Consider the following 12,386-nt stretch of genomic DNA (forward strand, 5'->3'; position numbering starts at 1 on the left):
TTCAGCTTTATTTGGGGAAAAAGTTTGTTGTAATAACACATTGATGAGAACAATGTTCCTGTGTCACATAAGTTTGTTCAGTGCTTTCTATCCACACTTACTTGGAACAGTGAAATAACCTTATTATCTCCAGCTGCAACAGCCAAATCCAGCGCCGAGTGCCCTGCTGCATTCTTCTTTTGCACACTTGCATTGCAGCTGGAAATACAGAACACATTGGTTTAAACTGCTTCAATTCAGTGCACTTAGTGGTGAAGTGGCTTGTGGGTGAATGTTGATGTGGAGTAACTTTGGAATTTCTGGATGCTCCTTCCCACAGGAATACAGGGCAGGCTCTGGCCCTCCAGTGGTGCCAGGCAGGTCTGTGCTGGCAGGCTGGAGGCCCAGCCACAGTACCTACCCTAACAGGGCTCGGATGCTCTCCTCTCCCTCCAGTCCCAGCAGAACTGCCTCATGGAGAGCTGTGTTGTTGTGCCTGCACGGGAGGAATGAGCAATGCACTTACTACCTAAGGAAACTCAGGAAATAAAACTTAGGAAAGTGAATAGGAGGATGAACAGAACACACGAGAAGTGTGGTAGGCTTTGGTGATGTTTATCATACTAAGTTGAAGTGGGTGGGGGAAGGAAGTGAATAGAACAGCAGGTTTTATAACAGAAGTTATGAGAAATCTTCAAAGCTGGCAACTGGAAGAGGGAGTGTGGATACTGTCCTTGAAAGGAACATGTTTGTGGAGGAGAGATGGGCTTTAGTTCTCTCTGAAACTGGAGCACATGTGATTTCTTTTGGTAAAACTTGGGAAGCGCCAAGGCAAAGGATCGGAACTCACGGCCCTGACTGCTGGTCAATGTCAGCCCCTTTCTGCACCAGAGGGGAGATGGCTCCTGTGTGCTTGTTCAGGACAGCAACTGTGAGGGCAGGGCGCTCCTCCTGGCTCAGGGAGTTGGGGTCAGCTCCCTGGAACAGAGCACAGGCAAAGGGGGCTGCTAAAACAGATTCTTCAGCTTCCACCTCGCTTTTCTGTTATGCCAGTTCAGGTTGGCAAATGGGCTTCATGCTCAAGACAGAGAGAGGTTCAAAGTGTGTTGTTTTGCTTCTGAAAATGTTTGTCATCTAGCTCAAAGCCAGAGTTAATGTGTGGAGCAGTAGGCAAATGAGATCCCAGAGCAGAACCACAGAGATTATGCTTGCCTTTGTTATACAGAGGACTTGATCCTAAATTATAAAACTAATACCTTTTTTTTTGTTTGGCTTTGACAAACCCAGAGAAGACTGCCTTATGGGCTGACCAAATAGAAATTTGGAGAGATCATCTGTAAATGTAAAACAGGCTCTATCTTCTCTAAAATGCTCTTTCAGTCTGAACACTGGTATTGCAAGGCTGTTGCCTCCTAATCATCAAGCTGAAGTTGCATTCCAGGCTAATATTAATGCAGTAGACAGCCAAAGAGTTGAAAAAGGGAACTTCAGCAAGTGTTACTTACATCACTGAGCAATTGTTTTATGAAGGTGATTCTTCCTTTCCCAGTTTGACCCAGCTCATCCAGCAGCTGTCTGGACTCTGGCTGTGGAGACACAATAGCCAGGAATGTTTCACACAGGGAAAATACAAGTAGGTGGGCTAGATTCTGCATGGAATGAAAGTGCAAAATGCACACAGTGACATGAATTTGATGTATCTGAGCCTCATTGTTACTAATCCCTGACTTTTTTGGGAATGTCTTTCTGAACCTGAGCAAGTGTTGGGTAACCTTGGCTAATATGTCACTACTGAGGTCTTCATTCAGCAATGTGTGTCTGCAAATTATTCACTTTATGACAATGCAGTTCTCCAGGGCTGTACAAAGATCTGCTCAGCACAGTAAAATTAAACATGGGTACATGTTTAGGAGTAAAGTTTGAAGCTTCCAGAACTTGTGGAAGTATTTTGTTTTAAAAATGTGTATGTTTTGCCTCAGTAAAATTTGTTTACTAAATCTTAACAAACAAACAACAAAACCTAAAACCTTTTATTTCTTCTCAACTTTCAATCTTTTCTCATTTTGAAAGCTCAGTCACTTGACCAAGCATTTTTATCTCTGGACTCATATCACAGAGCTTTGTATCTTCTCCCACCTGTTGAGCTGGCTGACTGACCCAAGCTTAGATTAATGCACATTTCCCTTTTGAAATTTCCATGTCATTACTGACAATCCCTTTCGCAGACAGTTCTTTCAGGAAATTTGGTCTCTAGTGAAAGAAAGTCTTTGCTTCTTGAATTAAACTAGGCCTCTATGGAGTCAAATGTTGTAAAGTCAAGGGAAGATGACAATACCTCCATATGATGTTGCCTCTGAAGAAAACCTGTAAGAGAACCACTGCACTAGTCCTTAGGCCTAATGCAATGTCAAAATTGAATGGGTTCAAAATGAGAGAAAAAATCTAATTAAACTCTTAGAAAAACAAATTAGTTATTTTCAGTTCTGAACTAAATGTCAGTTTCCAATGTTCAGGTTTTGTATTAAGTTGGACTTTTATCCCCCGTCCCCAGTCAGGGTTAAAACCTTTCTATTTTAATGCCTGGGTGTCCTCCTTCATGTTAGTGCTGCTCTATGAATTTTTTTCCTGTATTTGCAGAGGATACTTACAGAGAGCCTATATTCCTGTCCCATGAGTGTTTTTGACTTGGTTCTCTTTATTTTGCTTTTTGAATAGAAAAGATTACGATCATCTCTGCCTACCAGAAAGGAAAACAAGTGTTAATTCAAAGCAAAGTCAGTATCCTAACTAGAACTTGGAGCAGAGATCTGGAAATAATTTATCCAAAATCAAAGCAGTATTTATCAGTTTTCCACACGAGAAAGTGATGAAATACTTTTTGCAGTTGAAACTGGTTTTAACAAAAGGTTGCACAGCTCCCTGTGCAGTGACTGCCTCTTGCCAAGCCTCAAACAGGAAGCACAAAGTGGATGAAACTTACATCTGAAATAAGTATGTCAAACTATGCTATAGGAATTCCTGAATTGTTATGCTGACTTTACAACTGGCTGATTTAATGAAAACCTAAGTCCAAAATGAGATGCCCAAAATGCTGAGCTGTTACTGACACTAGTGGGAGATTGCAGTTAAACATCTCTTCCTGAATGTATTTCATAATTTCTCAACCCTGCCCAATATGCCAGAGCTCAGAAGTAGAGTTAACATTGATATTTATGGTTCCTATTATAAAAGAGTATGTGAAACATCTAAAGTTTAGTGCTGTAATAAAAGCACTGCTGTGACCTGTGGCTGCAGTTCACTGGTCTCCTCAGCTCTCCAGGAATGAAGTTCCCAGGAGTTTTTGAGAGCATCTGTACATTGTTTAAATCTCAACTTGGACATGTTTTGAGACTTAAAAGATCAACTTAAATAGACACAGAATGTTTGCCTGCCTTGGTGTTTAAGCTTCCAAGCACTACTTCTCTGCTCTATTTATGGTCTACTGTAAAGACAGGGAGGAAAAAATCTCACCGAAATTAGTCTGACTGCCATCCTGTCCATCTGTGAGTTCTGTTCCAGCACTCAGGTAATCATTGTTGAACTTCACTGCTCTGTTAGGATGAATATCCTGTAGAACCATCAAATGCAGGCAGTTACTAAGATTTTCATGTAATGCTGCTATAATCTTAGTGGCACAACACTTGCCAATGAGAAAATACATAGGCTTTGAATATCAGTGTCAAATTACCACAAGACATCATCATATGTTATTGAATTCTGTTTTGAGGCAAAATTATGTAGCAATTTTTTTCTGAACCTTGTGTTAGGTATTTCTTTTGATTTAGAAAAAAAGTGATACAACCTCAGTTAATGAAATGGATATTCTCATCCAAATGAAAGTGTTTCTACCACTTGAGAAATTTCACTTCTGAAATAATGTGATACAGTGTTTCAGGCCTCATGTGACAAGGTAAACTTTCCAAGATTCTACACAAGAGACACAGTCTGAATTTTGGATTTTTGAAATGGCAGATTTTTATCTTGAAAAGCTGGAAATGTGTATGTTGTGATTTTTGGAACATGGTAATTCCCGAGATAGCTCTATTCAAAATCTGGAATATCTAACAGGAGCTTTGACAAAAGTTATCTCCAAATTATTGAAAATTACTAAGATTAGTTTTTAAGAGCACACTTTGCAGGCTGAAGAAAAGCAGGTTCTGAGATCAAAAGCTAGGGGGGTGCTAGAATCATCAAACAACATCAGCTGAAAGAAGAAAGTTAATACTAACAAAATGTGAGATGGTAGCAACATAACCATGAAGTCTGGCTTAATCAGATAAGGATACCTGTTCATCCAGCTCCAATAGAGAAACAAAAAGATTATTTTCTCTGGAGAGGTAAGGTAACACCCTCTGAACAAAAACATTTCTCGTTTAGACCTGAATTAAAAATTTATCAGCATTACACTGCTCTAGTGACAGCTTTAGACCAGCTGCCTCTCAACAGGCCCCATCCCATGAACTGACCTTGTTAACAGCAGCAAAATTTAACGTAATAGTGACTTCATAGTCATCTTCAGAGATGGTGGCATAATTGATCTAAAAGGAAAGAGGAGCCATTAGTATATCTTAGCAAAAAAACCCCAGAGAAGTACTTTAAAGAATAATTCTTGCTGATGCTGTTTCTTGTGCAGCCAATGCACAAAATCACACACGTGGCCTTTGCCTCCTTATGATATTGTACCAACACTTCCCATGTCCATGAGAAAGGGGCAGGTGTGTTTTGAGTAACTGGAAATTTCATAACAACCGAAACACCAAATTAATCCAAAACTGTAATGAGGCTGCATTTCATGGAAGTTCAGTCATTCTCCACTGAGATTTTGTAGCTGCATAAAAGGTTGTGTTGTTCTTGGGACTCCCAGATCCAGGAGAACTGGTGGCTGCTTTAGTGACACCAGTCTGGGGAAGCACAGTCTGTATTAACACTTTGGTGCCTTTGTGTATCAGTCCTTTGAGACAGTACTGCTGGCAACAAGTCTATGGAAGTCATACAAAAATGAGTGCACAGGGGATTGTAAAGAAGTGGAATGAAGATTATATTGCAGCTGGTTGAGAATTTTGAGGTAAGGTTGATTATATTTTTAATCCAGGTGAAAAACTGAAAAAACAGCATTAAACCCAGATAGTTGGCATCTGCTTTGAACCATTTGTTACTTCTGGGGGCACTGCTTTTAAGGCAATAAACTGACAAAAGGCCAGGAAGCAGCAGAAATAGCCTCCCCTAGGCAATTTTATATTCTCCAGGCTATCCTTTTGAATCCTCTAGCAGAGGAAGTTAGTTGCAATGGACTGTATCTCAACTATTAAGCAGATATTCTCTTATAGTTACACTGCAGCTTCTGAACATTCTGGTGCACAATAGGTCTCAGTGAATATAGAAATCTGGTGCAAAGTTTCTACTGGAGTATCTATTCCTTAGGAAGGAGTCCTAGAAGTTTTCCACCTTCTTACTATATAAAAGCAGCTGAGCAAAGGATTTCTCACTCCCCTTATAGCTCTTAGGTGAGAGAATAGGAATTGCCACTGGAAAAAAAGCAGAAAAAAGTCTTCAGGAGAAGACTGACCAAAAAATGGAACAACCAAACAAGACAAATGACAAACAGATCAGCATGTAAAGAAAAGGGAGACATTTACTTTTCCAGTGTTTATGTAGCAGCCACAATAATCTTTTCATGACCCTCCATAGGAAGATATTACACACAAGCTCCTTCCTACCTTTCCCATTTGAGGTTCTCCAATCAGTGTTCTGAATTCAAGGTTGTTCTGGGCATAGCTTCGTAGATGAGCACAAACATGATCCAGCTGTTTTCTCCAGTAACCTGTTCACAGGGAGTTAAGCAGGAGAAAAACCCTTAAAATGTGATTAACATTCCTTCTAGTCAAGTGATGGAAGATTTAAAAGATAGCACAGTTTCATTGAGACAAAAAAAAAAACCCTGTAGAAAATTCATCTAATCAAGAAAATGAGAAGGAAGTTATACCCTGAAAAGCCAGGTGAAACACTGTTTCATCTATAGTTATAATTCATCCTTAGGGCCCTCTATTCACAACAAAGCCAAGTCTTGGAACGATCCTTAGGAGTCAAAACTGATTCTGTGTGAAGGGAAAAATCTCACACCATTCCAGATCATAAGAAAAGAAAAAAGTAAAATATCACAATTAAGCAATTATGTGTTATTGAACTGATTTTTAGTTGATTTAGGATAAATGACAGGGAACAATAATCCAAATATGAAAACTGCAAACACAGAAACTCAGGATACACAACATTTTGGTCTGTGTAAATTACCCTCCAAATAAATTCATTTCAATTATATATGTGAGAGCATATTAAAAGCTTAAGCATTCCTGCTCTTTTGCCTGTCAGGATTGCTGGGAGAGAGTCAGCATTCCTTTATGCTGATAGAGGGCACAAAACATGAGGGGCTGAATGTGCCTGGATTAAAAACTCATCTTAAGCCATTTAAAGCTTTTGCACATCCTGTCCAGGCAATTCCAGAGCTACATTTTGTTTTCATCAGAGAAAAAAACAAATGGACTTGGTCTCATTTTTAACTGTTTGTTTTCAGGATCTGGCTGATTTTCTCTTTTTATTTTGTTGTAAATAAACTGTGTAGGCTTGGTAACCTCATTTAACTTACACAATGCAGCTGCTCTGACCTTATCCTTTCCTTCACGTTAAGTGAAGCTTAAAACAGTGAAAAGAGACCAAGCCAGAAGGGAAGTGCTGCTCTGGCTTTTACAAGACAAAGCAAGGGTACAAGGAGTTTTGTGCTTGGAAGACTCAAGGTTGACAAATGATGGTATGACAAATTAAACCAACAAATCTTACTTGTTAAGCAGCTTTAAATGAATAGAAAAAGAAGGATCCACAGAACAACATGAACTGTTCCCTGCTGTGGTCTCATATACCAAAACTAATACAAGCTGAAAGCAGTGTTTAAAACATCTAAAATAGACTACTTGCTGAGTGATCCTTCCATAGAAGTCAGTATTATTTGCAATAAAGTGGTTCATAACTAGCCCAGATCCCCAGATTTTATTTGAAAAAAATCCAGATTGTCAGGAACATATTCTTGCATGGTTGATGCTCTATTATATCTCGAAGGATTATTGGCAGCATTGATGGAATACTTGAATCCATGCTAGCAATAGCAGATTATACCTACATCACACCTTTAACCTTTGCTACAGTAGAAAAGGGAAGTTCTTTGTAAAGTTTACCTGGTAAATGTCTTGGTTGCTGTTCAAAACAGACTGAAAGTACAGCAAAAAAAGAAATACAGTATACACCAGAGGATTAGTGTTTTGGTACTGCTGTTGTTTGCCCCTTAACTGTTTAATATTTTTTTTTAATCTGCACACATTAAAAGAAGGTTAGTTAATAGTTGATATGGTCAAGAAATAATAACCTCCACCATTTTATTTAATAACTTTTATTTAAAAACTTGAATATCAAATGTCTGATCCTATATTGATTGTAGAAGTAATGGTCATATTTGGCATATATAAACAAGATTTTCCTGGGTGATAGTACATGGTCTTGTTGATACAGATCGTTTCAAGCCATGTATACGACTCAGCATGAACTGACTGTAAGAGACATTTATTGATTTATGGAATGAAATAAGTTCCTCAGTCCTTGGCAGGATCTAAAGCAGAATACATTACACAGTGCAACTTCAACAAAGTTACCTCTGCTAAGTAGATAAAAGTGAAAAGAATTCAAAAGCAGCTCAGAATTCCTCCCCAACCTTTCCCAGTGACAGCAGTTCTCACTCACAAGTCAAGAGCTGCACTTCTGACAGAGATATACAAATATTCAGTGTGACTTTGCTTTTTTCTTCACACTATTAGGGGCCAGTCCTGTTTTATCTTTGACTAAATTAAGCTCCCTAACATGTTGAGTCAAGTGTTGTATTTCCTACAGTGATGCCTAACAGAACATGTCACATTTCAGAGGAAGGGAGGAGGAAAACAGATTTCCCCAGTGATTATTTTAAGAATCAGAGTCCATCTGAATACAGACACACAGAGTCAAAAGATGAATTTCTAACATTCATTAGCAACTTTTACTACCCAATAGAAAATTAATTCTGGTAGCATCCTGAGGGGTTGTTCATCTAGTTGCTGAAGAGAGCTAGATGAGAAAGTGGATCCAAAGGAGCAACTGCTCCTCTAAACCAGGGTTTGGTGCTGTAATGATTTAAAATTAACTCATTCTATGGATTGCCCAGCTGGACTGCCCTGTGAGATTAAAGACAATTTTGCTCACTGAGCCTTTTATTAGATTCCTAATTAATACTGATGGATTGTCTTCAAGGGTTTGGGATCCAGAAAGCTGAAGATTTCTCAGGATTGTAAAACTAAAACCCCTAAAAGTGGCAAGCATTTAATGACAGCACACAGCCAAGTGATTCCACAAAGAACAAGAGACCACAAAACTCACTGTGAAAGAAAGTTATCTGCACTACTGATACTGCTCCTACTGTGGTCTGTGAGAGGAAAGACTCTTCAATGAGTGATGTTTCAATAATCCTGTTAAGAATCCCTTCCTCTAGTTTAGTTTCCTTTGCTTCTGAAGCTTCTATAATTTATTCCACAACAGCACCCCAAACAAGTTGTTCATGTAAACGACCTTCATCATGTTTTCAAGAGCTCTGACCCCCTGTGTCTCAGAGTTTTGTTTATCAATATCTCTGCAGGTGCCATCACAGCTCTGCCTGAATTTCACGTGGCAGGGGCTGGGGAGGGTGCTGGGAGCTGGGAGCTGTTCAGTGGTTTCCAATTCCAATACAGGACACCTGCCTCCAGTCTAGTTGGATCTGAAGAAATCAAACTGCTAACAATTTAGTAAGGCTGCACAGGGCTCAGTAACCCCAATTTTGATATTGCTGAAAGCTTTATTTCAGCTGTTGGTGGAGATCAGTGGTTGAATTCCAAGACAGTGCATTTACAAATGACTGGTGGAAACACAGACTCGTAAAGATGTAAATCAGTGTCCTACTGATGCCACATTCCATACACTATAATATTTTCCAGAAAAAAAGAAACGTCATAAACTGTTTAGAAATCATAAAATCAGAACTTCTAACCTTTTCCAGGACTAATGGCTGTCAGGACAGGCTTATGATCACTCATCTTTTCCATCTTTTCTTTTTGTGAAATCAGCTCAAGCTCCTTCTTTTCCAAGAGTTTGCTGGATGGGTAAAAAAGTCCAATGGTTTGGGTTCCTTTATCTTCTCTTTCTGTTAGTTCTGCCCTTGATTTGGGCAAGGAAACAGGACAAGTTTGCCAGGCAACTTGAGCCTGTAATAGTTTTGCCTGTGGGGGGTGGAGGAGAAGGGAAAATATAAGTAATATAGATATAATTCAATGGCTTACAAGCATAACTAACCAGAACACCAAACTGTAAGGGAATCAAAAAGCTAGCAGGAAGAATAATTAACAATTTAAAATTTTTGATTACCAGTCTGTAACAACAATGCAACTTATCACAAATATTCAAGCAAAATCCAAATTCTTCATGATTGCCAGGGAACATGTAGGGCAAAAGCTTTGTAGGGCAAAAGCTGGCTTTGTTAAGTATTGGGCTCTGTCTTAAAACAGTTTAAAAACAACTAATACATTTGTGTGAAAGAATACCTCATATCAGCAGACCACAAATAATTCACAGCCAATAAGATAAAACTACTTGAAGAGACTTTTGAAAAGCTGACTGTTTCTCACTTTGCCCTTTACAAAGAGACTGGATTGAGACCTTGGGCTGAGGCTGCTTTTCAGCAGAAAGCAAAACAAACATTTTCATCCTCCTTGTGCTCCCTGCCCACAGAACTGTCCCAAGGAAATGAATGGAGCTGTGCTGATCCATCCCCCCAGTGGAACAGCCTCTCAGCTGAGTTCAAACCTGGCTTTTTATCAATGTGCGTCCTACCTGGGAGGATGCCAGGGGGTCCCCACGGTCCATGGGAGTGCCAGGAGAGCTCTGTCTGGATGGGGGCTCTATGTAGACACCACAGGACACACAGAAGCGAGCATAGGGCTGATTGCTGGTACCACACTTGGAACAAGTAAAGTAGGATGGAGGAGGTCCAGGCTGGAAAGTTCAAAACGACATTTGTCACTAGAGAAGCATAGGATGAATAACTCAGGAATGATAAGGGCAGAGGAATGAATTAAAAGGAAGTAAAGTACCACCCTGAATGCCCTAGTACAGTACAGGACTAATGGTTATTTATGCATGTAGGGGTGTGTTTCAAATTTTATGTGCATTCAGCTCACAGAGAATAAATTCTCCTTGAGTGTGATCTTAGGTAGAAGCACTGTACAAGGGTAACTTGTTTACACTGACTGTAACTCTATTGAGCAGCAGTTAAGTACTTGTCCTTACTGAAGTTAAGGAGGCCTTCAGTCAAAACAATTGCATGCATCATCTCATATCCTAATTGCCTGTATAGGTGATTATAGCCCAGAGCTGTTATGGGAAAACTTGCATTGGGTCAGCCTGTACTTTAACCTTTGATGGTTAAGCTACTTTGCCTGAGCACAGGGCTGTTGCATCTCAGCTGATGCAATGACCTGTTGACCCATGATAATTTGTTTGCAGCTGTAAACCCTGGGATCACTGACTGATGTGGGGTCAGGACATCATCTAAGCCATTCGTTTTTCCGTACCCAATCCTCTATGCTCTGAGCAAGTATCTCGATGATAACAGTGTTTACTGACTGGCAGGAGCTTAGCACAGAGCAGTGTGACACTGCTGCAGAGAAGCAGCCCCAGGTTTGTCCCCACAGGCAGCAGGAGCACGTGCCTTGGCCCCACACCAGGCACAGAAGCGGGCGTCGCTCTGGTTCACGCCGCCACACTTGGAGCACCGAGCCGTCTTCCCTGGCTGGCCCTGCAGAGCTGGGCACGAGTCTCCTCCAAACATGGGCTGGTTAAACAAAACAAGCATTAGGCAGAAAATGCTCCTCATGAAGGAAAGTCCACAAGCCTAACAAGGGGAAAGAGGAAAGCAAGCTGCTCTGGAAACATACAGTAATATTCAGCCTAAAGGAATTATTGCAGCTTAGAACGAGCCACAGAGTGACTTAGATCTAACCTATAATTTTAATTACAAAACCATGGTAAAATGTAGCATTAATTAATCTGAAAATATGTTTAGCAGAACTAGCACTAAAAAATAACCTTATCAATGGTGTGCTTTTAAACTGAGTATTTATTAATAGGTACATATGAAATTAAGATGGAGTCTTCTCTACTGACAAACTTGCATTTTCAAATCCAACACACAATTTTCCTTATACCTTTCTTTTTGGTAGTGTGGCAGGGAGAATGTGTTCAGGCAAAGAGTTTCCTCACAGTTTGGAATTTGTTGCATAAATATTTTTTTTGCACTCTTTTGCCTTGTGCAAATTATATATTACCCAACTTTTCTACAATTAACTTATATGAGTAAGCAAAACAGGTTTTTCATCTGAAACTTCCAGAGCTTAAGTATAGATCCCAGTCAGGACAAATAGGACTTGAAAATGTTTTGTTAGGTTTTGCCTTAAGGTTTATGCAGTTTATTTTCTCTACAAGTCAGGATTATGGAGAGGGGACAGAACCCAAGGAAAATTATTTTGATTACACCATAACAGCAAGTAAGCAAACACAAAACAGCCCAGTTTTAATCCGTGGCCTGCATTACGATTTGAACAGTGTAATTTGGGGGTTCAGTTGGAATATAAAATTTAGAAAAGCATAAGTCTAAGTATGTTCTAAATATAAATTATTTCATAGCCATTAATAATGACATCAGCATTATTACTATTATTAAAAATACTGCTATTATCACTTATTAACCACTATTATTAGCAAATTTTCTGATTGCTATTAATAATTCTTAGTAAGCATTTAACTTTCTCAGTTATACAGCTCTCACATTCAAGTCACATGCCTAACTACAAATGCAGCTACATATTATCTACACATATATCTGCATTCAGTGAAGCAGCCAAACATACATTTATCTTAGGCAAGTGCAGAATCCTACTGAAATTCACTTTGAAATGACACTTATGTGGCTATACAAGAGACTTTTGCCTCTTGCTATAGACAGTTTTAGAACTCAGGATGTTAATCATTATAATCAGAAGATTTTAACTTGCAAACCATTATTGTTCTATCGTTTTTGTATTTACCACAACATGGAGAAGTGAATTTTTCATACAGGATTTTTTCAGAACTGAAAATAAAATTCTTCTAAGGAACCAAGATAAACAGGGAGTTGAAACAGAGCAATTTTAGAGGTAATATTTCAGTGCTTTTCTCACCTCTGTGCAGAGTCACAGCCAAATACAAGCATGCTAGCTGTATGCATG

The 12,386-nt window shown here is 39.3% G+C and overlaps 1 protein-coding gene across 1 annotated transcript in view; it reads right to left on the reverse strand.

The window, feature by feature from the left end:
• The window catches only part of DZANK1 (double zinc ribbon and ankyrin repeat domains 1), a 22,009-nt gene continuing 9,623 nt past the window's right edge, over positions 1–12,386 (reverse strand). The window contains exons 11-21 of the mRNA XM_059840813.1: positions 10,832–10,954; positions 9,955–10,116; positions 9,116–9,344; positions 5,736–5,839; positions 4,485–4,556; positions 3,490–3,586; positions 2,628–2,716; positions 1,485–1,565; positions 830–957; positions 401–475; positions 1–198 (exon numbers count right to left, since the gene is read on the reverse strand). Coding sequence (XP_059696796.1) covers positions 78–198; positions 401–475; positions 830–957; positions 1,485–1,565; positions 2,628–2,716; positions 3,490–3,586; positions 4,485–4,556; positions 5,736–5,839; positions 9,116–9,344; positions 9,955–10,116; positions 10,832–10,954 — 1,281 coding nt within the window. The 3' untranslated portion in view covers positions 1–77. The remainder of the gene's footprint in view (positions 199–400; positions 476–829; positions 958–1,484; positions 1,566–2,627; positions 2,717–3,489; positions 3,587–4,484; positions 4,557–5,735; positions 5,840–9,115; positions 9,345–9,954; positions 10,117–10,831; positions 10,955–12,386) is intronic.

This window comes from Haemorhous mexicanus, chromosome 3 (genome assembly GCF_027477595.1).
Source record: "Haemorhous mexicanus isolate bHaeMex1 chromosome 3, bHaeMex1.pri, whole genome shotgun sequence".
Taxonomy (NCBI): domain Eukaryota; kingdom Metazoa; phylum Chordata; class Aves; order Passeriformes; family Fringillidae; genus Haemorhous; species Haemorhous mexicanus.